At 38.6% G+C, this 27,557-nt stretch overlaps 1 protein-coding gene across 2 annotated transcripts in view; it reads left to right on the top strand.

The window, feature by feature from the left end:
- LOC122422205 (bifunctional heparan sulfate N-deacetylase/N-sulfotransferase 4) overlaps nt 1-27,073 on the top strand; it is a 286,857-nt gene extending 259,784 nt beyond the window's left edge. The window contains exons 8-14 of one of the 2 annotated variants that reach the window (XM_043438525.1): nt 6,706-6,802; nt 9,534-9,657; nt 11,786-11,960; nt 18,168-18,338; nt 19,257-19,366; nt 23,326-23,428; nt 26,908-27,073. In XM_043438525.1, coding sequence (XP_043294460.1) covers nt 6,706-6,802; nt 9,534-9,657; nt 11,786-11,960; nt 18,168-18,338; nt 19,257-19,366; nt 23,326-23,428; nt 26,908-27,027 — 900 coding nt within the window. In that variant the 3' untranslated portion in view covers nt 27,028-27,073. The remainder of the gene's footprint in view (nt 1-6,705; nt 6,803-9,533; nt 9,658-11,785; nt 11,961-18,167; nt 18,339-19,256; nt 19,367-23,325; nt 23,429-26,907) is intronic. The other variant, XM_043438526.1, reaches the window with a different exon arrangement.
- Nucleotides 27,074-27,557: the final 484 nt, after the last annotated feature.

Here is a 27,557-nt window from a genome sequence, read left to right as displayed (position 1 = left end):
CTTGGACCACAAAGCTGTACTTGCTTCTCATAGTACACTCACTCACCCAGGCATGATTTTTCCACAGTTGTGAACATAATTCTTGGGGAAACCTATAAGAGGAATGGCATTAGGAGAAACTGCAGCCTCATTGCTGCAGCCAATTCCAAAGCTAAATGAAACCAATGCACATTTTCTCCATATTCTCCACCTCTATATCCCCTACTCTGGCTTTCCCCCACCAGTGGGTAGCAGTTCTGCTGGTACAGAAGGCTGACGTGGTGTGTCAAATAGTTTCAGGACCAACTTCAGTAGCAGCACCTTTAGTTTATCCCACTAATTCTTTTCTTGTAATTTTCTCTGGGAACTATGACAGAGGAAGTCTATACCTGGATAAAGATAACTTAACTAATGAAGAACTGTACAAAAAAAGATCTTCATGACCCAATTAATCATGATGGTGTGATCACTCACCTAGAGCCAGACATCCTGGAACGTGAAGTCAGTAGGTCTTAGGAAGCATTACTAAAAGCAATGCTAGTGGAGGTGATGGAATTCCAGTTGAGCTATTTCAAATTCTAAAAGATGATGCTGTGAAAGTGCTGCACTCAATATGCCAGAAAATTTGGAAAACTCAGCAGTGGCCACAGGACTGGAAAATGTCAGTTTTCATTCCAATCCCAAAGAAAGGAAATACCAAAGAATACTCAAACTACCACACAATTGTACTCATCTTCCATGTTAGCAAAGTAATGCTCAAAATTCTCCAAGCCAGGCTTCAGCAATATGTGAACCATGAACTTGCAGATGTTCAAGCTGGTTTTAGAAACGGCAGAGGAACCAGAGATCAAATTGCCAACATTCACTGGATCATTGAAAAAGCAAGAGAGTTCCAGAAAAACATCTATTTCTGCTTCACTGACTATGCCAAAGCCTTTAACTGTGTGGATCACAATAAACTGTGCAAAATTCTGGAAGAGATGGGAATACCAGACCACCTGACCTGCCTCTTGAGAAATCTATATGCAGGTCAGGAAGCAACAGTTATAACTGGATATGGAACAGCAGACTGGTTCCAAATAGAAGGAGTACATCAAGGCTGTATATTGTCACCCTGCTTATTTAATTATATGCAGAGTACATCATGAGAAAAATAGCTGGAAGAAGCACAAGCTGGAATCCAGATTGCCAGGATAAATATCAATAACCTCAGACATGCAGATGACACCACCCTTATGGCAGAAAGTGAAGAAGAACTGAAGAGCCTCTTGATGAAAGTGAAAGAGGAGAGTGAAAAAGTTGGCTTAGAGCTCAATATTCAGAAAACCAAGATCATGGCATCCAGTCCCATCACTTCTTGGGAAATGGATGGGGAAACAGTGGAAACAGTGTCAGACTTTATTTTTTGGACTCCAAAATCACTGCAGGTGGTGATTGCAGCTGTGAAATTAAAAGGCACATACTCCTTGGAAGGAAAGACATGATCAACCTAGACAGCATATTAAAAAGCAGAGACATTACTTTGCCAACAAAGGTCCATCTAGCCAAGGCTATGGTTTTTCCAGTAGTCATGCATGGACATGAAATTTGGACTATAAAGAAAGCTGAGCACTGAAGAATTGATGCTTTTGAACTGTGGTGTTGAAGAAGACTCTTGAGAGTCCCTTGGACTGCAAGGAGATCCAACCAGTCCATCTTAAAGAGATCAGTCCTGGGTGTTCATTGGAAGGACTGATGTTGAAGCTGAAACTCCAATAGTTTGGCCATGTGAAGAGCTGACATTTGACAAGACCCTGATGCTGGGAAAGATTGAGGGCAGGAGGAGAAGGGAATGACAGAGGATGAGATGGTTGAATGGCATCATCAACTCAATGGACATGAGTTTGGGTAAACTCCGGGAGTTGGTGATGGACCTGTAGGCCTGGCGTGCTGTGGTTCATGGGGTCTCAAAGAGTCGGACATGACTGAGTGACTGAACTGAACTGAACTGAACTGAACTTATAAAGTATACTGTCGTAAACTCTGGTCTGGTGCCCAACCTAGCCCTAATCAGGCTGTGGTGGTCATGCTTTCTCAATTATAGTTAGAATTGGGCATAGAAGTATCAGCAACTAATCTAGTGATTTGAACACCGAGGATATTTCTCCCTGTATCGTGGTGGTTCTACTTATGGTGATTGTTCTGCCCGTAGTCCGAGTCCCCGGTCGGGAAAGAAGACTCCTCGAAACAATGCAACTTGCAATAGGGGAATTTATTACTGACTCGAGCCAGGGCCTCCCGCCCTCACCAAGGGTGTGAGGACGAAAAGGCCCCGAGCCCCAGTTCTCTCGGGTATTTACTAGGTCAAAAAAATCAGCAGGTAGTTGGCGCAAGCGGATTGGTTACACAGTTGCAAGGTAATTTTTGTTGGCCCAACGTGGGGCTTTCAGCTTTCCCCTGACAGGTTCCCTTTTCTCTGGCTAGGCATATGTTGATTGGCTGGCTCCAGGAGGCCTGATAATTATGTTACCCCGGGAAACCAGGCCTACTCCTAATCTAGGCTGCCTGTCATAGCATTAGCCATGACAGCCTCACAGTGATCAGGGTCAACTGTCCCTGTAAGGATTGTAATTCATTTCCATGCCTGCTGGTCTACACACACAAGGAGTCCAAAGTGAATGGACACAAACTGCAACGTTTAGGTGGTGATCCTCCTCCTGGTCCTCCTGCTTGGGCCTTCCCTTCTCTGGGAACCAGAGCTTCTAGACCCACAGACTTTAAAGTTGTAAGATGGAAAGCACAAATTCTCCAAGTAAGCCACTGCAAATGATGGTGAATGGATCTACTCCTACATCCACTCTTTAATTCCTGGACACAACTATGCTACTCTATGGAGACACAGAACCAACCAATAACTTTTAATTTAAGAGGCATGATGTGTATCTAAAAGCTGGTGCCTCAACTGCCTCTTTCATGCAGTCTCTCACCCCTCTGTCAGGTCAGCATCTCTGGATAGTGAGGCTGATAAGACCAGTGACTCCCATGGGCAGAAGCCTGCTATCACACTCCATGTGTCAGGAGTGGTCCCCTTTACCCAAAACAATATTATGTGAGCTACCATATCAGTAGCTAGACATATCAGGAGTTAGACATTCCTTGAGGCCTTGCGTAGTGATGATGGCCAAGGCTATGTAAGCTGAGAAAGGCAGATTTGTACTCTGAATATGTTCCAGCTGGGATCAGGATGAGTCACTGCCCTTTTCAGGAAGGATGTGTCCAACATAATCAATTTTCTACCAAGTGGTAGGAGAGTGCTGTTTCTGGAACTTAGAAGTGGTCTCTTATTGACAGGTCAGGTATTCGGCAGTGGCTATAACTAGAGCAGACTTGGGGAAAGGAAGCCCAGGAATGGTTTCCAACTTGCTTTCACAGATCCTCCATTCATATACCCATTGTTTCAGAGCTGGATTGGCCAAGGACAGAGGTTAGTGACATGTGGGAATGCTGGGAACTGGCTGAATCATCTGACTGCTGGGTTGTGCAGCACTTCTACATTGGATACTCTCTGGTGTACATACATTCATGGGCAGTATAAAGATCGTAACAATTTTTGGTCACTTTATGCATCCATCCAAAAAGTGGAAGAAAAGCTATTATAAGCCTAGACAGCATGTTAAAAAACAAATACGTCATTTTACTGATGAAAGTCCATCTAGTCAAAGCTATGGTTTTTCCCGTAGTCATGTATGGATGCGAAAGTTTGACCATAAAGAAGGCTGAGTGCTGAAGAATTGATGCTTTTGAACTGTGGTGTTGGAGAAGACTCTTGAGAGTCCCTTGGACTGCAAGGAGATCCAACCAGTAAATCCTAAAGGAAATCATTCCTGAACATTCATTGGAAAGACTGACACTGAAGCTGAAGCTCCATTACTTTGGCCACCTGATGAGAAGAACCAACTCATTGGAAAAGACCCTGATGCTGGGAGGGATTAGGGGCAGGAGGAGAAGGGGATGACAGAGGATGAGATGGTTGGATGGCATCACTGAATCAATGGACATGATATAGAGGCATCAGTGAGACCATGATAGGTAACATGGGATCTGGGCATTTACTTGTAAAGTTTACTTGTAGCCTTTGTATCTTCTTGAAATCAGTTCCAACTGTATCACTCCATCTTATAATGAATAGCTACTGGATATACTTGGACTTATGACTTGGTTGCTCTGTCAGTATTAAACTTATGATAGTGAATTGTCACCACAGGATTACTTTGAAAATCCATAACAAACATAATCTCTTGCAGGGCCCAGTAGCATACCAGGAGCTACTGTTTGAATGATGTGCTGCAGAATCTTTTTTTTCCCATTTATTTTTATTAGTTGGAGGCTAATTACTTTACAATATTGTAGTGCTTTTGCCATACATTGACATGAATCAGCCATGGATTTACATGTGTTCCCCATCCTGAAGCCCCCTCCCACCTCCCTCCCCATCCCATCCCTCTGGGTCATCCCAGTGTACCAGCCCTGAGCACTTGTCTCATGCATCCAACCTGGACTGGTGATCTGTTTCACACTTAATAATATATATGTTTCAATGCTATTCTCTCAGATCATCCCACCCTCGCCTTCTCCCATAGAGTCCAAGAACCTTAAACACTGTGATTCTCCCCTGGGACTTGACCAAAACTCTGCTTGGTGTCCTTTTATACCATAGAGGCCATGGTACCATGGGTCTGCCACAGTGCATGGCCCAAGTGGGAGGACTGCTTAGACTTTAGACTTACCTCTTGCAGGGCTCTTTCTTGTTCTGGGTTCCACTCAAAACCAGCAAGTTTCTGCATCATTCAGTCGGTGACTCAGAGAAGTATTTCCTAGGTCAAAAAAAAAAAAGTGTCCAAAACCCAAAGAAGCCTATCAAGCTTTGTGCTTCTATCTTAGTGAAAGTGAAAGTGTTAGTCACTCAGTTGTGTCCAACTCTTTGAGACCCCATGGACTGTAGCCCACCAGGTTTCTCTGTCCATGGAATTTTGCAGGCAAGAATACTAGAGTGGGTTGCCATTCTCTCCATCAGAGGATCTTCCCAACCCAGGGATCAAACCCAGGTCTCCTGCATGGCAGGCAGATTCTTTATTGTCTGAGCCACCAGGGAAGCCCCTCTGTCTTAGTAGTAGGGATTGCAAAGTACAATACTTACCTTTTACTTTGGAAGGCAATGTCACCACAGGATCGGGATGGGGAATACATGTAAATCCATGGCGGATTCATGTCAATGTATGGCAAAAACCACTACAATATTGTAAAGTAATTAGCCTCCAACTAATAAAAATAAATGAAAAAAAAAAACAAAACAACCAAGGTGCTAGGCTCCTGAAACTTGGCTGGTTTGGTGAAAACATTCTTCAGAGGAACTTGGGTGACATAGTATTAGAGCAGATATGGATTTAAAAAAAAAAACTGACTTAAGTACATAAATATGAACCATAAATGTTTAATTATCTTATGCCACTTTTAAATTTGAATAATAAATGTAAAATTATCATTGTTTTAATGGTCAGCATATGTTTTTTAGAAAGAATTTTGTGAAAATAATTTTTGAATATATTTATTAATTAGATTACCAATATAATAAAACCATTTTGTCAGTCAACAGATATTTTAAAATGGTATCACTATCATTTACCCTTTTTTTAAAGATCATTTATTTATTTATGGCTGTCCTGGGTCTTTGTTGCTTTGCATGGGCTTTCTCTAGTGGCCAGCGGGGGCTACTCTGGGTGCAGTGTGCAGGCTTTTCACGGCAGTGACGCCTCTTGTTGTGGAGCACAGGCTTTAGGGCACACGGGCTTCCATCGCTGTGGCGCGTGAGTTCAGTAGCTGCAGCTCATGGGCTGTAGCATACAGACTCGATAGCTGTGGGCCGCGGGCTCTGCAGCACGTGGAAGCGTCCCGGACTGAGGGTTGAACCAGTATCCCTTGCATTGGCAGGTGGATTCTCAGCCATTGAACCACCAGGGAAGTCCTTAGGACTCTTAATTCTCAAGTATCATGAGTTGGATGTAAATTTGGGCCTCTCGACGTGAACAGAATGGAAGCTGGTGTAAGAGAAAGTTGAGATGGGGATAAAATTGGATGTATGGCTATGTTGGCTCATTTCCTCACAATGTCTGTGCAACAATGACATACACAACTTAAATTATTGTTCAGGAGCTAAGTAGGGGCTAGAAATAATGATCTACATGGTATCTGCTTGTGGGATATGGCCGAACTATGAGATTATCTGGATCAGCAGAGAATAGCATATAGTGTAAAAAGGGAAGAAAAAGTTGGCCAAGTCCAGACTTCAAGGATGACTTTCCAGCCCTCTAGAGAAAAACGAGTAGGAATAATTAGGGCAGAGCACAGATATCTGAAAACCTGAGTTCAAACCAGGTAGAGACAAGCTAAGGATCAGGTATACAGACGTAAAACATGAATTCAGAAGTAGGGTGGAATCTCAGAAGTTAGATCACCAAGCCAAGCCTGAGAAGAATGATGGCAGGAGAGACCTGATGCAGAGTTCTATCCTTGAAGGAAAGGAAGGTGCCATTTTAGAAGGAAACAATTTGAAAATCAGAATCAGAACAAGGTCTAACTCCTAGCTTGAGGGTATCAGGCAAGAATTTGATCCTGTGGTTTGAACAATTTTTATGGAACAGAGCCAGGTATTGATTACACGATAAGACTCATTATTCTTCCTTCTTGCAGAATCCATGTGATGATAAAAGACACAAAGACATATGGTCCAGAGAGAAAACTTGTGACCACTTACCAAAATTCCTTGTAATCGGGCCACAAAAAACAGGTAAGACTAACCATCTGTGCAGTTTGTGGGTTTTTTGAGTTTGTTTTGTCATGAAACACAGTGTCGTATAGTACTTGATTAAGTTTGCCTTGGTGAAATATTTAGACAGCCATTCAAGTTCATTATTGAATTTCTCTTCATCCTTATGGATCATCTTTATGCCATGGTCCTCAAAGGGACCCTAAAGTTGCTCATTTAATTTATTAAGACTATGGACTAAATTTTTAAGAATGAATTTTAAAGCTGTTCAACAGACCACACATTTTTGACAACTTTGAACTTATATGTCACAGTTGTGGTATTTTATTTTTAATTTCTACTCTTTTTTGTGGCTTTGCCTAGTTAACTGCTGAATTAAGTTATAAAAGAGAACTTTGGCTTGATTCAAGCTATTTTATACTGCATATCAACCTTGACTTGATTTTTTTTCAGAACCATTGTCATTATCACCTTCAAATATTCTACCTGTGTGGTTTGTTTGTTTCTTTGTTTGTTTTCAAATAATCTTTATGTATACATATGATTTGGATTTATTTTCTGATGCACCTAAGGCTTATTAGGCAGCTTTTCCCCATGATATTTTCTCATGTACTAAAGGACATGTGTATAACTGTGTAGTAAAAGAGAGGGACAGTATTTCGCCAATGAGATGACACTTTCAATTAGACTATTTTATACTTTGTTCAGCATGTGACAGCTTTATGTACTTTGCTCATGTCCTGATTAATTAAACTTTTTATTGACTTGCTGTATTTTGAATTCACAACTCTGACTAGAAGTATTTTCATCAGTGAGTGCACAAACCATAACACAAAACAAGCAGTCACGATAAATAAGCCTGGCCCAGATGAAGATATTTGTAATACAAGCAAGTAGATCATTTTAAAGGTTGTGGGCAAAATTTCCAGACTATTAGATACTGGTTGTTGAAATCTTTTCTTCCTCCAGGAATATAAATTGTGTTGCAACAATAAGTTACACATGTGCAGGGAGAGAAAAAATACAGCACGTATTTTCATATATATCACTTTTGTTATTGTTCTTGTTATTTAAAATGTTCATTAATTTTCCACCAACTCCCTCACAGCCGTTCTAACACTGGAATGATGACTAAGAAAGAAAGCATTTCTATGTTGTAAAATTACATTGAAATTTTAATTTAAAATCATATTTTCTATCATTTGTCATTGAATATTACTACTTCTTAGTTCTACTAGAACATGACAGGTTAGTAAGTATAAATCTAGTTTTCCTCTTTGCTAGTTGTACTCATAAAGACAATAACTTATATCTTTAGAGTTTCATATTGACCTACCAGTGTGGAAATGATAAAGCTTTTAGCTGGTTTGAGCTTTCCCAAGACAAACAAACAAGTCAAAGAAATTGGATGGTGATATTTTATATGCTATAAAAATGAAATCTCCTTAAGGGCATTTATTACATTTTGCCCTCCCATTTCACTAGGAGCCACCATTCTGGGTTTCTTAGGTGCCCTAAGACCTATTGTAACTTTCTTTATCTACACAATTCTCTGTGATCTCTGCTTCCAGATCCCCAGTTGCTATCATTATTGTTCTGCCAGTCCACCTGCGCAGTTCATTCCACGCTCTCCTAGGCCTGGGAAATCTAACAAAGTCTCCTGAGTGCACCATGTTACAAAAAGAAATAACCTTTCCCATAAGGGGAGTTTTGATTTATGAGAGCCAGTCATTTCACGGTCCTTCCTGCTATGGCCCTCAATTTCTGCCTTAACCTAGGTTTAGATGTGACATTCATGCCTTCTATGATGTCACCCACTCAGGGGTTGATGTCAGCCAGTCTGTTCAGCCTAGTGCCTCATTATCAGGCTTGTCAGGGTAGGACAGTCAACTGGCTGTCTTCCACAATCTTGCACCCCTCTTTCAGCCTTACTGGAAATACTTACAATTTTTAAGCTACAATCTTAGAAAATGCTTCCTCCTGGAAGCCTTCCCTGACTGCCCAAGTCTAAATTCCCCATTTTCTCATATATTGGAAAAGCACTCTACTCTTCTCTCATCATGGGACCTCCCTCACCTGTTTACTTGACTCAAATCCACAAATGCACTTAAAGTCTACTGAGGCCAGCAAATATGTTTTTATTATCAAGAGTTATCACCAATCATTACTACAGTGACTTGTTCAGAGTTGCACTGGTCAACATCTGTTGAATAGTTTGATTAACTTTAATTGATTTGAATATAGTATTAATTGAGGTTCAGGCATTGTGCTGGATGTCTTTGATACTTTAGCCACTCATCTGAGTTCAGGAGGGAAATCTAATCACCCAGTTTCTGAATTTCTCCCCTAGCTGTATCAACCTGCTTGGCTTTGACTATGTACTCAGATTAAATGAAGTGTTTCAGTCAGTAGAATCATGAAGACTAATATAAGAACACAAATCATTGCCACATGAAATGCACTTAGCTGATTTTTTGGAAATCATTCTGACACTGGAATGATTTGGTCTTGCATATTACTTTTTGAGCAAAAATTTTGCTAAATATTTGTCTTAGGACTTCCCTGGTTGTCCAATGGTCACCACTCTGCACTTGCAGTGCAAGGGGGCCTGGATGCAATCCCTTGTTGAGGAAATTAAAATCCCGCATGCTACTCTGCGTGCCTCCACCCATAATAATAATAAAGTATTTGTCTTGTCTTTTATTGCTATATAACCTTTGGTCTCTCTCTCTCTTTTTTTTTTTTATAATAGGAACAACAGCACTTTATTTATTTCTTCTTATGCACCCTTCCATCATCAGCAATCTCCCCAGTCCCAAAACATTTGAAGAAGTCCAATTCTTTAATGGAAACAACTACCACAAGGGAATTGACTGGTAAGAGAAATAACAAAAAACAAAACCCATTATTAGCATGTGCTCATTCACAGATGAGCAATTATAGGTGTATGCAAGGCATCTACATAATTACAGAATAAATTTGTTTTGTTCAATTCTACCATAGTGAATTAGAAATTAATTTCTAATGATGATATGTTTAATCAGTGTTGCCTATAATTTGATTTGGACAGTGCAATAATGATAATATTTTTCTGGTAAATTAATATGATTGAATAAAGAGGATTATGGAATACTTTCATCAGAATTATTCATAAGGATATTTAAAATTCTCCTTAAGCATATTATTATTTCACTGAGTCTAGAATGTTTTTTTACTGAATACATAATTTGTCTTCACAACGATGCCTGAGAAAACAAATAAATCAATAGGTTGTTTTATTTTATACTCTGTGACTTGTATCTTCATTAAACACATAGATGGTAAATGTATTGTAATCTAAGCTGATATTTGTCATGCAAATACCAGAGCATTTCTAAAACCATATTAATGCTAGTCACACAAGTGCATAAGAGGAAAATTACTTTGTATTTAATAAGTTATAAAAATTTTAAAATCACAATATTACCCCTAAACTAAAACAGAATAAACCTGATACTGTAACTGATATTCACTCTGGTTTTTTTTTTCTAGCCATGTCCCAATTTTCTAAGGAAAATATGGCCCTGATTTCCAAATCCCAAGTATATAAGGCAAATTCCCCCTGAGGTAAACTCCCCTCACTGCATACCTGGGTAGCATGTACTGATGGCTCAGTGGGAAAGAATCCGCCTGCAATGCAGAGACCAAGGAGATGTGGGTTGGATCCCTGGGTCAAGACAATCCCCTGGAGGAGGGCATGGCAACCCACTCCAGTATTCTTGCCTGAAAGATTCCATGGACAGAGGAGCCTGGTAGGCTACGGTCCAAAGTGTCACAAAGAGTTGGGCACGACTAAAGAGCTTAGCACACACGCACATAGCATGTAATATTATGTCAATATCACATGTGAGTCTGTCCTCATGAAAAGCTCATTCTTTTAAGACGCAACCAGGATGAGAGTGGAGCCAAGGCGATGGCAGTGAGCAGATTTGAGTTCCTATGATGAGTATTGACATGTCCACGCTGCACCTAGGATAGCACTATTCTGTTTTATTAAAAAAGACTAAATGAATTTGGAAATTGCATGCAAGTTGCTGAAAGCAGAGCAGCAATTTTCTCTTATCAGTGAGCTCAAATGGAATGCAAATTGTTAAGAAGGAATATAGATGAGACTTCTCACCACTTCACATTTGGGAAACATAATAACAAATGTCAAAGAGGAAAATAAGTATCTCATATGAATTCTTAATTGTTCTCATTATTTATTTCTAGAACATTTGAGGGTTAGAGAAGTGGTGAGCTGTAAGGAGGGTTACACACATAATTAATGCCTTGCACTGAATTAACCTCTGAACATATTGATTCTATAATCTACACGCAGAGGAATGTTCCGACAGCATATGGAGGGCTGAACCTGCCGAGGCTCCGCAGGATCAACCGAGAGGAAATATCTCCTTAATTACTCTAGATAGACTATAATGTGTTCACATTACTATACACACTACAAATTATGCAGAAGTTAAAAAGGAGGAAAGCAACTATGCCCTAATCTGTTTAGTATTTTATAGCTATTCTGACTTACACATTTTCCTCTTTTGTGCACTTTAATCTCAATTTAAGAATTTAGCATTCAAGTGTGCAAACATAAATTTACTATTTTAAAATATTTACTAGGCAATATGGTGTAATTTGCTGTTTGCCAAGGGTAAACTTAATTTTTTTTAGATTTGGCTTTCAATAGCACAGAACATCAACCCAAATCTAAAGAATTTTCCCTCCGTTCCTTAGCAACCTACCCATTTCATCTCACTCTTTCGCCTGCCCTAAATAGCCCATTAGAACAGTAAAACCTGGGATTGTTTTCACTTTGAGAGTGTACAGAATAGTCTCTATTTTAGCTATTATAGCATCAATAATTACAAATTTATATAAATGAATGTAAAAATGTTTAAATAATTTCCTATCCATAGTATGGTAGGAAACAATTAGACCTCAAATTAATTGATTGTCTTTCTCTGCCTTCAGGTATATGGACTTTTTTCCTACTCCATCCAATATTACAAGTGACTTTCTATTTGAAAAGAGTGCTAATTACTTCCATTCAGAAGAGGCTCCCAAACGAGCTGCATCTCTGGTCCCCAAAGCCAAGATCATCACCATCCTCATTGACCCTTCGGATAGGGCATACTCTTGGTACCAGGTAGGAAGCAGTAAAAAAAAAAATCGTTAAAAGCATTTGGTCATAACTTGAATGTAAGTAATGGTGAATTACTAAAGTCCAGATGTGTTTAACAGTCAAATGTTAAAAGAACTATACAAACAAGCAAAAACTATGAGAAATAAGAGCTAATACCTAATTCATATCAATTTGGGCAAGGAATTTCAATAACAGAAAAAAATCAAAACGTTAAGAGATTGAACCATATAAACATGTAAAATTAACAAACTTAAGTATCTAAGTAGACCATCTTTAACAATACCTGGTAAAGGGCTTAGTTCCCTTAATTTGTAAAAAAAAAAAAAAAAAAAAATTCCTGCAAATTGCTAAAAATAAATAGAAAAATGAGCAAATGAGCAAAAGACATATAATTTACATACACACACACACAAATCCAACTGCACAATTTCTGTGTAAAAATGGTCAACCCAATTATTGATCAATAAAATATAAAATCAAAATGGTACTCATAAATATCATCCTAGCATCCTGTCATCCTTATTCTCTCTGCTGACAAAGGTGTCATAATAAAGGTGCTCAAACATTCCAACAGAAGGATATATATGGAGATATTTTCTGAAAACTGATGACAGTTATCAAACAGTTTGTAAAGATACTTTTGTGGTAAGATTCCTCTTCTGGGAGCACCCATAAGGAAACCTCAAAAGGATTAAAAATATGTATTCTTTTTCATTCATCAAGGTATTAATCGTAACAATAATAACAAAAGGAAAAGTAAATATCCAACAATATAGAACTGTGTCACACCAAAATGGAGTCTTCTTCAGCATTTAATGCCAGTTTTAATCCATAGAATGATAATTAAAACATTGTATTCATTCTAATATGTGAATAGTAGTTTTAGTCGATCAGTCATGTCTGACTCTTTGAGACCCCATGGACTGTAGCCTGCTGGGCTCCTCTGTCCATGGGATTCTCTAGGCAAGAATAGTGGAATCAGGTTGCTATTCCCTTCTCCAGAGGATCTTTTCAACCCAGGGATCGAACCCAGGTCTCCTGCATTACAGGCAGATTCTTAACTGTCTGAGTTACAGGGAAATCCTAATATATAAATAGATATTAATTCAATAAGTATATATATATAATTAGAAATTTTGAAAGTGCTATGAGGAAGAATGGAAGATGCTATAAGAGCACTCTCTGGAGAAATAAACTATAGACTTAAAACTGAGGGCCAAGTAGGTATTAACTGAGTGAGGCAGAGGCGATGATGAGAGAGAAACCATGTGTCGTCCACTGGGTGCAAAGAACCACAGCACAGCCAAAGAACCAAAAAAACACCCGTGTGATTAGAGAGCAAAGCCAAGGAGGAGATCTGCGGGAGGTGAGCCTGAGAGGCACATGGCAGTTGGAAGCCGACTGGGAGACCAAGTGGCCACCATTCCCTGAGCAATCAAAGTGAAGTGAAAGTGAAAGTCACTCCGCCATGGACTGTATAAGTCCGTGGAATTCTCCAGGCCAGAATACTAGAGTGGGTAGCATTTCCCTTCTCCAGGGGATCTTCCCAACCCAGGGATTGAACCCAGGTCTTTCACATTGCAGGCGGATTCTTTACCAACTGAGGCACGAGGGAAGCCCAAGAATACTGGAGTGGGTAGCCTATCCCTTCTCCATCAGATCTTCCTGACCCAGGAAAACCCAAGAATCCAACCAGGGTCTCCTGCATTGCAGGTGGATTCTTTACCAGCTGAGCTATCAGGGAAGCCCTGAGTGATCAAAAGCCTTTTATTTATAATTTTTCTTAAAGCCTTTTAAAAGTGTTAAGCCAGTGTGTACCTACCAGAATTTCTTTTAGAAAACATGATACTTTCTGATCTTTGAAGAATGGATTGGAGTGGAAGAAATGACCATTCAGAGAAATGAATTATAGGCTGTAGCACTAGTCCTGCTGAGAAATGGCGGTAACAAGGACAAAAATAGGAAGTAGAAACTAGGTGAGGCATAAAGTATCAAGAAATCTTTAGGGATTGAAATCAATAGAACCTGGTTATAAAACAGTGTCAAGAATAACTCAAATTTCCAGTCCAGGCAACTAGATGATAACCATATATTCCTATGAAAAAGTACTGAAAAAGGATACAGGCATTGTATGGGGGTGGGGAGGGCTAAAGATGTGACATAGATGGAGGTCAGGAGGTCACAGAATCACTGTCACACCAAAAGCAACAGTAGAGGTCGCTGGCACTCTGGGGAGAGGTCTCAGCGGGAGATGGAAATTTGCGACTGAGAGGCCAAACGCCACAAAAAATGGTGAAATCATCTGAGGAAAATGTTCAGAGGAGAAAAGTATAGAACAGAATGAGGCAGCCAGAGAGGAGTAGAAGAAAAAGCCCAGCAGTGTCATGACACCAAATACCAGGAAAAGAGCACAACCAAATGAAGGATCCAACAGCCGCTAAGAAATCAGACAATCGGGCAAAATAAGGCCTGAATTATTCTCACTCAGTCGAAAGACAGGAGAAGAAGTAAAACCTTTAACAAACAAGAATCCATGGACAGCAGTCTGGGTGGGTCAAGGAACGTGTTTTCTGTGGTGGTGATTTGAATAATAATTAGAAACTTTCAAAGGAAGAGGGCTGTTAAAGGCCCCTCAGAGGAAAATGGGAAATCAATGCTGGGAGGACCAGAACTTCCATATCACAAGGGTGAAGTGAAGTGAAGTGAAAGTCGCTCAGTGGCGTCCCACTCTTTGCGGCCCCATGGACTACACAGTCCATGGAATTCTCCAGGCCAGAATACTGGCATGGGTAGCCTTTCCCTTTTCCAGGGCATCTTCCCAACCCAGGGATTGGACCCAGGTCTCCCAAACTGAAAGCAGGTTCTTTACTGACTGAGCCACAAAGGCAGGAAACAACTTAGACGGGAGGCCGCTCTCCATTTAGAGTCTCACTTTTCTTGTGCTGGGTCTTCTGGCTGTCAGATGAGTCTATGTGCCCCATTTCAGAAACGTATTTTCAAGGCATTAAACTATCTAATATTACAAAGGAAACAACTACATAGAAGTATAATTATCAAATCAGTATATACCAATATATCAAAAGTATAATTATCAAATTTGCTACTTTTAAAAGTAGCAGATCGTTCAATGGCAAGATCTAATGTTGGGGATAATACTACTGTTTGAAGCAGTGATGAGCATAAACAACTTTTGATAGAACTGAAAGACCTATAATGTGATGCAAAAGAATTGATTCTTACTGGTGGTAAAATCACAGGTACAATAACTACTAAATTTTATTTAAAAGTTACTAAAATTAAAGAAGCATCTTCTTTCTTTTCTTTTTTATTTTTTATTACAGATCCAAGTTCTTAGGTCCTCTGAATTCTATCAGTGGGTATCTATTAAGAAACCCTGCACTGAAACTTAAGTGAGGAAAAGTGTATTAATGTACATGCTGGTAAATTTGGAGGTCTGGGATAGAGAAATTAAAGTGACTATGATTGTCTCTTTTATTTTAGAAAGTTGAGGATGAATTAACATAGGAAAAAGAGAGGGATAATTTGGAAAGCAGTACTTTGAGGAGCAAAAAGAGAGGTGTGAAATCTTGGTACAGGGGTGAGATAAATTTGACCAGAGAAATGTAAATTTGGCTACTGCAATGAACACCTAATTAAAGTTGAAGCTTTTGAGTGTATGGTGATAACAATCTATATGTACTCAAAATCAATGAATATGAGAGTATACATAAATTAATGCCAAAATAAAGAAGATTAAAAGAAAACATTTAATGACATTTTGAAATAACATGTAATTTTTCTTTTTCCTTTTTTTTTTCTTGGCTTTTCAAAATTTCTTCAATAAACATATGTTGCTGAGAACAAATAGCAAGGGACAGAAAAATATGGTTCTGCAAACTGAGATTGCAAGAGTTTGGGGACTGATGTGGAACATTTGTCTTGGTAGCAAAATCCAGAAATTATTAGTAGAATCCATGAGTCAGTGACTCCCTCAAGATAGAAAAACATCTTTCTCACTTTATCAAAATTCGTGTTGCAAATCAAGATAATTTTTTTAATTGTGCCAAAAATACTGAGATGTTAAGGCTTAAAGAAATGTTTTGAATGTGAATACATGGGGCAAAGTATTGCACATTTTCCTGGCAGAAATCACGATCACTACTCAGAGCACATTTATACGAATCTTTTTTTCCACATGGATTCAACCATTTTCTAAAAAGAGAGAATCTATGCCTCCTTTTTCAAGTAAATTCTTTGAACACACACATTTGAAAGGAATAATTTTTTTCTGATAATACTTTTTGCTGCTTTATTGCTAAGAGTAGGGTCCCCAAACCACTGTACATTTCAAAATAATGCAACCTATTACTTAGCCAGTCCCCTGTCTTCAGTAAGTACCATAAATCTGAAGCTCGACAGGTATAATTCAGAAACTCCTACAAACATCACCTGCCACTATAATTTCTACCGCACATTTTTATAATGGGCCTCACAGAGGACCTGCAGTGCTATTTTTTCCAGTTCTTTTGTGACTTCAGGTCATATTTTTATGCTAATCTTTTTTGTTGCATGAATATAAAAAAAGTTGATGCTAGACTGGTGTAAGTCAATATAAAGCAGAATAAGTACAATTCCATATTATCACAGTGTGAAGTAAAAATGTTAGCATTACTGTATTAATAATGCACAGAGTATATTTATGTTTATTCAAATTTTGTTGTTTCTACATCTTATATTAAGTAAATATATTATGTAGTCTCTATGTATGTAGCATTTACAGAGAAGGTCAATAAATATACAATTATGAGAGAGGTTCAAAAGTTGTATTTCTACCGATCTACCACTCATTGCTACTGCTGCTGCTAAGTCACTTCAGTCGTGTCCGCCTCTGTGCGACCCCACGGACGGCAGCCCACCAGGCTCCGCTGTCCCGGGGATTCTCCAGGCAAGAACACTGGAGTGGGTTGCCGTTTCCCTTCCCACTACCACTCACTAGTTACTCTTTAACCATCTACCAGTTAATATTCTTTGCTTTCTTAGTACTTTTTATTTCTAACATATATAGGGCCTGCTATTACATAATTCTATCAGGCTGCAATATACTTCCAAACTTATCCTGTAGTAAATTTTCTTTAAGTTCACTTTGAGATATCTTGCAAAAGCAATTCGTCCATTCCCAACACACCTCATTCATCTTCACTCAGATTTAAAGTTCTCCTGTTTCCACATTTACTTTTTTCTGTTTATCAAAATCTCACTACATTTTAGCTCAAAAGCTTCAATCTTTCAAAAATACCTTCATATTTCATTCAGAACTGATCATTTATTGGTCTGGCTATCACAACAAATAACTTATACCTCTATCATACATATGACTTTATCACAATCTGTTAATGTGTTGCTTTCCATATAAGGTTTTTATTTCTTTGAAGATAGCGTTTTGTCTTACCTATATCTCTTTATAATCTGTAGAAGGTCTTTGTTCTGGCAAGGATCTTGATAATGCTTATGAAATTATATTGACTTGTGTTGGGCTTTTGAACTTGACCAGTGATGGTTGGATGTGAAGGACTCAGAGGGTTTGGTACTAAAAAGCAGCATAGTGAATTCATATTTAGGATTTAGAAGAGTTAGGTAGAAGCCCTTGGGAGGGAAAAAGCAAAGTGCCTGGGGCAACATCAACATGAATGTGACACCTAAACAAGTGTTATAGACACCTGCCTTCTCTGTAGACATGGCGCCTTCCACATGGGGATATTGGGGAATTGTCAGAATTTGCCGGAGCGGCTGCAATGAAGCAAGAACACAGTAATGTGGCGGCCAACCCCCGCCAGGTGAAATCATCAGGCTTGATTCATCTGGGCCCTGACATCTTTTCACTTCTAATCAGATCCATGGAGAAAATCCTTGTACTCTGTCTCTTGTCTTGCATCTAAATATTTTATATGTGAAGACAGCCACAGGCTTATGTGAATGCCACTTGATATAAATAGAAGGCTTATACTCTATGGAAGCCTTATGCCAATGCCTAGGTTCCAATATAGCATGTACGTTTCACCTTGTTTCTCATTCTAAAATCAAGTAATCATTTTTCATTACTTTTTTGGAATAAAAAACATACACACTCATCCACACATCAAGCACATTCAGGCACATATATGTTTGCAGGCATAAAGAAGACTGATTTTACAACTGACTTTCTTGTTAAAGCACCAAAGATCACATGAAGATCCAGCTGCCCTGAGGTTTAATTTCTATGAAGTTATCACAACAGGACATTGGGCCCCATCTGACCTGAAAACTCTGCAGAGGAGATGTCTAGTACCTGGATGGTATGCAGTCCACATAGAAAGATGGCTCACGTACTTTGCTACTTCTCAGGTAATGTCCTGAAATGAATTTCTTCTGTTTATTGTATCATGATAGTGTTGCACTGACACATGGAAAATATAAATTAACATTGCCACAGAGAGAGCTTTATTATCAGAGATGATCATACCTAAGGAAGAAGTGTGGATTTTTACACTTCTAATGGCAGTGGTAGTGTTACGATATTAAGTGACTATGAAACACGTTCTTGGGATCTTGTCCTCACACAGGAGGTGTCACGTGCTTCATAGACAGTAACCAATAGCAGAATCGCCAGTTAAATGGAACATTTATTGAACACCATGTGCAAATACCCGTGCATCACCTATCCCGTGGAACTCTTATGAGAAAAGAAGTTCATGGATTAGACTGTCAAAATGGGAAGTATTGTAAAAGCTATGGGATAGAACCATGGGAGAGAACCTGGGATAGAACAGGAAATAAGGATTTGAGGAAAGTGTCCACATCCTTTATCTTCTTCATTCCAGTTTGGCTCACAACCAAAACCTGAGTTCTCTGTCATGGTTTGTAAGGATAATAGATGGATAATTTACATCTGTATGCCCATTATTTCTAAGCCCTTCACTCTAAGATTAACTCATGGTATTTCATAGGTTGGATAATTACCTGCTTACAGAACAGATGGAAAATCATGTTTCTACTTCACTACTGAATCAAGAAAGTGTCAATGTCTGTTTCTGATTTACAATCATGTTAGTTAAGGGTTATGAATAATGCCTTTGGCCAACTTTGTTGTTTTATTTGGAAGGACATCAGAATAGTAAATATGCATATGTATGCTAAAGAGTGCATATTTTCTTTCTATTCCCACTGATCTAATTGATTAACATCCTACCAGGTCAAGGGAGGCAGCTCAGTCTACCTAATATAGTTTTGTTCTTCATAGAGTGACTATTTTTGACTCTACAGTTGCTAATTATTGATGGACAGCAGCTGAGATCTGACCCAGCTACTGTGATGGATGAAGTCCAGAAGTTTCTGGGAGTTACACCTCATTATAATTACTCTGAAGCGCTAACGTGAGTCTGTTCTCATGCTTGATTTCATTTCCATTATTTGCCATCATAAATTATCACTGGTAGGTGTGTATATAGCATCATTAATACTAGCTAAGAATTTATACATCATTATGCTTCTCAAAAGCAGTCAAAGGAATGTCCCCATTATTCATGTAGTACATCCCTTTCGAATACCAGGATATTTTACCGGCCTAAGAATATGCCTATAGAACACCTTATGGCCATTTTATATATCACAAATTTCCCTTTCTGTGAGCTCTTTCCCAACACAAGTTTATGTAAATGTTGTACATGCCTACTCTGTGCAGAAAGTATCCTAGGAATGGAGGTTACAAAGGTGAAACAGAGGATCTTTATCCCCAGGTAATTTGCACATTAGAAATAAAATGTTGATGGCCACAGTTAGCCCTGTGAAAATGAATAGTATTTCAGGCAGAACTGGGAAAAGGATACATTCATGTTTTACTCTGTATTTATTACATTGTGTATAACCAAATACAATCATATATAACATTGCAGTGGTCTGGTATTGTACAGTAAACCTCCCAAAACCTACCAGCATGTAACCGTAGTCATTTTAGTATGTTCCTGGATCCTGTGGGCTGGGAATTTAGACAGGACATAGCCAAGACAACTCGTCTCTGCTCAAAATAGCTGGGACCGTATCTGGGAAGACATGAATATCTAGGTATGAATTGAATGGCTGGAGACTGGAGTTTTCTGGAGGCTTCTTCACTCACATCTTTGGCTCTTAGACTGGATGGCTCAAAGCTGAGCTCAATGGGAGGAAATCTCTCTGGGTGGCTTTCTTGCAGTGAGCATCCTAAGTCACTTCAGTCATGTCCAACTCTTTGGAACCCCATGGACATAGCCCACCAGGCTCCTCTGTCCGTGGGATTCTCCAGGCAAGAATACTGGAGTGGGTTGCCATGCTCTCCTCCAGGGGATCTTAGGGCCCCTGGGATCGAATCTGAGTCTCTGAGGTTCTTTACCACTCCCACCCCCTGATAGTGACTGTGTGTTCTGAGAGGGAATGAGATGTGGAGGGAACATGGTTCAAGGCCTTCTCTGACCTAGTCTTGCAAGTCATGCAGCATCACTTACACCATATTCTATTGATTGCAAGCAAGTCACTAGAGCCAGTCCAAAGCCACAAGGAGGGAAAGGAGCCTCCTCCTCTTGCTGGGGAGGGGAAGGGCATGCTGCAGAAGAGAATGGAGGTGGGGAGGGGGTTATGGTTGCAGTCAGCTTGGGAAATAAAATTATGTACTTTGGGTAATTAAAAATGCAACAAAGAAGGAAAGAGGCAAAATAACAAACAAAAGCAAAAGCTCCAAGCTGTCAAAATATACATTTAAAAGGTCGTGTACTTGACTCCTTCATGAGGCCTGATATAAAGCCTATTATGTTTTAGGCAAAATTTTAACAAGCCTGATTACATAATTTCCCAGTTCACAGCAGATTAGAATCAGCAATTAGACAATTAGAGAGGGTAATGGAGGGGCAGGGAAAGCAATAATAAGATTGGGTTTTTTCCTTATCCACTAAAACACGTCTAATAAAGTTTTTACCTACACATGGAAATGACACACGGCATGGCCCCTGTTGATTAAGTAGACAGAGCGTCCTCTAATATATTTACATGAAGAGTCATTGATGTCAGCACGGCCTCCCCTTACTCCCTGCAGTAGTTCAGGGCATGATTTTAGCCTGTTTACTACAAATAGTTCCTTATGGTTCAATAAACCTGTAAAATCATACTTTTAAAGAAGAGATTACAAACAAGTACAGAATATTTGGTTTTTACTATGTCTCACACATCACAAAAATTAATAACTACAGTGATGTTCAGTGTAATAAAAGAACTCTTGTGGCAACCAGCTCATGTCCTCAAGTTATCTAACAGTTATTTGAGAAAGGCTTTGCATCTTAATTTCATAATTTCATGCCTACTAAAACCAAACCATAAAACAAGGAATTGATATAACTTAGCAGGAATAAATGCCCTTTGTTAGACTTCATGTTTATAACATTGTCAATGCAATAAATGATACCAGGACAGCAAAATAATGTGGACTCAAGGTTTTAACAGCCTTATCTAAAAGAATGACTTTCAATAGTCTGGAGGGCTCTCCTTCCTCAGATCATATTAAGCTCTGCCTCATAACAGCTGTTTGGAGAGTGAGAGAGACGGGAGCCCGTCCTGAGACCTCTGCTCACCCAAGAGCAGAGGAGATGCTCTGTGTGTGTAAATATCTTGGCTTGGTTGCCAAAGCTGTATTTTACCTTAATGCAGTTAAACATTCTCATCCTGAGGCAGAGATGCTGTTTAGGGGCACCGTTATGCCGCCTCCCCCATCTCATTTTGCATAGCATGCCAAATTGTTTTTCCTCTTGGGAGATTAATGAAAACCAAAGAAAGGCCTATGATAGGCAAGATGCAGATTGGAAATGTCCAGGTTGGAAATGACTCTGTCTTCCTTTTATCCATTTACCCAGTGATGTATTTAATTTTAATTGATAACATGTACTAGGACAACCTGGACTGTGCGGATCAGGTCTCTAATAATAGATTGGGCAGGGAACTGTGAAGAAAATTTCCCTCTCCCCCTAAATGAGTTCACATATGTGCAGAAGCAAATTGCAGGTGCATCGGTATTATAGGAATGGGCCCAGGGCAACAAAATATTCTGCAACTAATTAACTTTACATCCTAGTCAATTATGCTTCATCCTTCTAAAACATCTGCTGAGCAACAAAAATGCAAACCTTTTCGGTGTTTTATGCATGCAGCAATTCCCATAGCAGTAAATTTAAAATTTCCCTTCCTATTTGGTTTATTCTTTCCTTTTTCCTACCTTGTTAGTCCTAAACAAAAATTCTTACATATCTGAGTTTAAACAAATAATTAGGTTACACATTCTTTCTTTTGTAACTTGGTGCAGCCAAGGACACAAAACAATGTTAGAATTTTTTTTATGAGTATCGAGATCTGAATGGTCCAATAGAATCATTCACCTTCAACAAAAGAAATGAAGAGCTGTCTAATGTTCCACTCACCATTTGTATGCTGCTGCTGCTAAATCATATCAGTCGTGTCCGACTCTGTGCGACCCCATAGACAGCAGCCCAGCAGGCTCCCCTGTCCCTGGGATTCTCCAGGCAAGAACACTGGAGTGGGTTGCCATTTCCTTCTCCAGTGCATGAAAGTGAAACGTGAAAGTGAAGTTGCTCAGCCGTGTCCGACTCTTTGCGATCCCATGGACTGTAGCCTACCAGGCTCCTCTGTCCATGTGATTTCCCAGGCAAGAGTACTGGAGTGGGTTGCCATTGCCTTCTCCACACCATTTGTATAACCTGTGTCTTATTTTCTCTGGAAAAATATTATATCTTTAGCCTTTTAATTTCCTCCTTGAAAACTGTAAATGTTTTGAACTGTTAAAAAAATTAATATTTTTCTTAGAAGCTTTAAAATTCATGTTGTATTCAAAGAAATATATTTACATTATATTGTCACCTTAATATATACTATTGAATGATTTCAAAGAAATTTGCTAATGTATTTTGACAGGGAAATCACATAAATAAGAAAATAAATATTATAAAATCCTGTATATATGATTGTAGTTTTGTTGATTCATCCTTGATCTTTTATGGATGAATAGGTAAAATATAAAAACCCAATAATTTCATCATAAGAAAAGACTAAATATCCATGTGTCCTTTTTCATTACATTAGAAATATTCAAAAATATATAATATATAGTTTATTTAATTTCAAGTAAATTCTCTCAAATTGATTCAATGAATATTTATAGAATTGAATTAAATTAAATCAAAGCAATGAATATATGAAAGTGCATTTCCATTGCACGATTGGTGAGTTTCTCTCAAAATTCTGTATATAATTTATAAACCATTATATCTTTATATTCATTTATATATGTGATCTTTTGTAGTTTTGATCCCCAAAAGGGCTTTTGGTGTCAGCTACTGGAAGGAGGAAAGACCAAATGCCTTGGAAAAAGCAAAGGTCGAAAGTATCCACCCATGGATCCAGAGGTAATATTTTCCTTATCTTTGAAATTCTCTGGTAGTGTTGAGTCCAACCATGCTCTGCTTGCAGCACAATAGGCCAATGAATCTGAACGAGGAGGTGTTGGGACCAGGAATATGACTTTATTCCAAAAGCTGACTGACAGAGAAGATGGCAGACTAATAATCTCAAAATGACTATCTTATCTGGGTCTGGATGCCAGGTTCTTTTATGGATCAGAGATGGGAGAAAGTGAGGAAACAAAGTAAAAAGGCCGTTAATCTTGCAAACATTTCCTAGAATGGCAAGCCTCAGGCGGAGGGATGTGTTAATTTCTTCCTACCATCTACAGGTGGACGGAGCTCTGAACAAAGGCACTTTAGTTTAACAGTCAGGCAGAGGGGCAGGATTCTCTGAGGCAGGCCAGAGGATCTTATAATGTAAGATTATAATGACAAAAGCAATGGAAAGCAAGTCAAAGGAACAGTTCCAACATGGAGTCAGAATTAATCCTTTCCTGTTACAGTAGAACCCTGTATATACAACTATTTCAAAATTAGTAGACAATAAATTTGATTCCTTTTTCTTGTCTTTCTTTGCTATCAAGTTTTATATATTTAGCAGAGTGATAGACCAACAGATAGAGATGATTAGGAGATATTTATGGGAATTGTATGCTGTTGGGATGCAATTCACATATAAATACTGAACAGTAACTTCTTTCCAAATATGTAAAGGGCTCAAACAAATAATCTAGTAAACAAGGATTTTGTATAAAATAAATAAGTATTATCATTACATATTAAATATGTATATCCAGTGCCTATAACATGCATGGTACTGAGTTGAGCCATGGACAGTAAACTGTTCTGATCAACAGTTACAACATGTGATGGGGAGGTTTTTCCATATCACCAAGCAAGGCTCAGACACCAGCTGGGTCTCCACAACTCAACAAAATACTGACACTGTCTACAGAGAGAGAGAGTGTCAGGTCCCACAGGGAAAAACAGCAAGCACCTCAGATATCCAGATGATACCACTCTAATGTCAGAAAATTAAGAGGAACTAAACAGCCTCTTGAGGGTGAAGGAGGAGAGTTAAAGAGCCAATTTAAAACTAAATATTAAAAAAACCCTGAGATCATTGCATTCGGTACCTTTACTTTATGGCAAACAGAGGGAGAAAAGGTGGAAGTAGTGATAGATTTCCTCTTCTTGAGCTCTGAAATTACCATGGATGGTGACTGCAGCCATGAAATCAGAAGACATTTACTTCTTGGCAGGAAAGCTATAACAAACCTAGAGAGCATGTTGAAAAGCAGAGACATTACTCTGCTGACGAACGTCCATATAGTCAAGGCTATGGTCTTCCCAGTGGCTAGGTACTGTTGTGAGAACTGGAGGCATAAAGTAGACGGAGCACCAAAGAATTGCTGCCTTCAAACTGTGATGCTGGAGAAGAATCCTGAGGGTCCCTTGGACAGCAAGATCAAACCAGTCAGTCTTCAGGGAAATCAGCCCTGAATACTCCTTGGAAGGACTGATGCTGAAGCTGAAACTCCAGTATTTTGTCATCTGATGCAAACAGCTGACTGATTGGAAAAGTCCCTGATGCTGGGGAAAGATTGAGGACAGAAGGAAATGAAGATTATCAGAGGATGAGATGACTTGACAGCATCACCGATGCAATGGACTTGAACTTGGACAAACTTCAGGAGATGGTGAGGGACATGGAAGCCTGGCATGCTGCAGTCCATGTGGTCACAAAGAGTTGAACATGACTGAGTGACTTAACAACAACAACAAAAAGCCACCTCATTAACATAACAAAGTATACCTTTATCACTATCTCACTTAGGATATTCCAAGTGAGCCTTGTGCCAGGAATGAAGTCAATGACCAACTATATATTTCTTATTATAATTCAAAATGTCACAAATAGGATGCAGGATAAAACAGTTATGAGCCTCGGTTTATTATAGGAGAGTAAATTAGTTATGGTCACTTGTTTATAATAAAATATATAAAACAATATCAAACTGTAAAAAGGCAGGGGAGAAAAATCTATCAGTAAAAGTTATAGTATGAGGAGACAGAAGGATTGGGAAACTAGTTAGCAATCAACTGAGCAGATATAATGATTTATCTCTCCTAAGACAGTGTGGGCATAAGGAGGATGGAAATGATTAGGCGTTACTATGGAAATAGAAGAACCAGAAGGTCCTCAAACTACCTTTGAACCCAATAATTTCAAAAAGGCTTCAAAAATCACGTTGATCTACCAAGAAATCAATGTAACGACTCCACTACTTCTATAAACATCTTATCCAGAATTTGAAGTGTTCACAATCCACTTGAAGGGAAGAAATGTAGTGAAAAATCTAGTGAATGATACAAAAAAAGTAGCTATCTTGAATCCATTTCCACAGTATACAAAAGTTGCTAAGGGAATTTTTGGAAGAAAGAAACTAATTTGTGCTAAAATATTGGGAAGGGTTTAAGAGAGATGGTGTAAGTTTGACCAAATGGAAACAGCTGCCTATATTTCACAGGAAAAACATTCACTTCTATTATTTTATCAAAAAGACACAGAACTATGTTAAATGGGTTCTAATATGAGATAAGTGATATCCAAAGGAAAAAAAAACCCATTTACAAGATTTTTGTCTTCTTGGAATAAAATAAACTAAAACCACAGATATATTTTATAATCCTTTTTTCAGCCACTCATCTAAAAATTGCCAATCACTCCAGCTTGGTTAGGAACATAAGAATCCCAGGAAAGATCACTATAAGGACCTTTATAATAAGACCTTATGATATTTGTGAAGTAGAAAAGCTTAATGGTTTTTTCAAAAAATCTGTTTTGGTACTAAATAAATATAGAAAGCATTTTATAACATGGCAAGTTATTTGTTTAATCATGAAATTCAGCTTTTACGATTATGTTGACTGATTATCTTGATGTTGTGACCCAATTTTACAGAAAATGACCAATTTCATAAACATAGGTGTTTCTTTTCTCTAGATTTTGTGCCACATCTGGTCCCTACTTATCTCATTCTTCTTTAGTATTACATGCCTCTCATCAACCTCTTCATCAGTCCCTCAATAAATAAGTGTGCTTTATATTGAGTGGGATGCCATGCCCTCCTCCCTGACAGATGGTATTTAATGTATAAAAATATTGACTCAATGTTGTATACCCAAAACTGATACAATATTGTAAGTCAAATTATACTTCAGTTTAAAAAATTCAAAAAAGCTAATTCTCCAAATGCTCTAGGAAAAATAAGATATATAAGTTATTCCTGGACCCATTTTTATTTTGCAACTTTACTTCTGTCAAATCTTTCCTAAAGGTAAAAATAAATGGCATCCATGGGAAAAGAGAAAGAAATGCCTGTTTTATATTCAGTCCCATTGCCATAGATTTTCTTAATAAATTTGCACAATCTCATTTAATGAACTAATAACTTCCTTTGTCTTCCTTTTGCTTTCAGTCTAGAACCTTCCTCTCTAATTACTACCGAGATCATAATGTGGAGTTGTCCAAACTGTTACACAGACTGGGCCAGCCTCTGCCATCGTGGCTGAGACAGGAGCTTCAGAAAGTGAGATAGCCCTGCAGAGGAGAGCTAAGGCTCACAAGATACTGACTTTTACTGTGAAACAGACAAGAAACCCCCATCTTTTATCCCTTTACTGCACCTGTGATTGTCAATAGAGGACCGTGTGAATAAATCTCCTATCTTTTTCATAAAAATGGAAACGATTAGATATGCACGCATTGGCGATTACTAGCATAATTCCTATGTGAGCTTTTGGGAAATAATGTGGGGTTTTATGGCACTACCCAGCTTCCAGTGTGGGGATCATGACACAACCCAGTTCCTCTGTTAACCATAACATTTTGGAAACTATGTTTTACTGAGAACCCTGATTATGTGCAAGTGACAAGTTGAAATTTTAAGAAAAAGGCTGTGAAAAAAAAAAAAAGAAAAAGACTGTGATGTCTGTAAATGAGGCTGGTAGGAACCTAATATCAGAATTAAGGGTGTACATTTTCCCTTGCTAATTTGAAAACAATTTTGCATTTGCTGTGAAATTATCAGTGTAATCTTATATTCTTATTTTGAGCAGTTATTATTTA

The sequence above is a fragment of the Cervus canadensis genome, chromosome 19 (genome assembly GCF_019320065.1).
Source record: "Cervus canadensis isolate Bull #8, Minnesota chromosome 19, ASM1932006v1, whole genome shotgun sequence".
Taxonomy (NCBI): domain Eukaryota; kingdom Metazoa; phylum Chordata; class Mammalia; order Artiodactyla; family Cervidae; genus Cervus; species Cervus canadensis.
The sequence above is the reverse complement of the archived record's forward strand: the minus strand, read 5'-3'. Positions and strand labels throughout refer to the sequence as shown.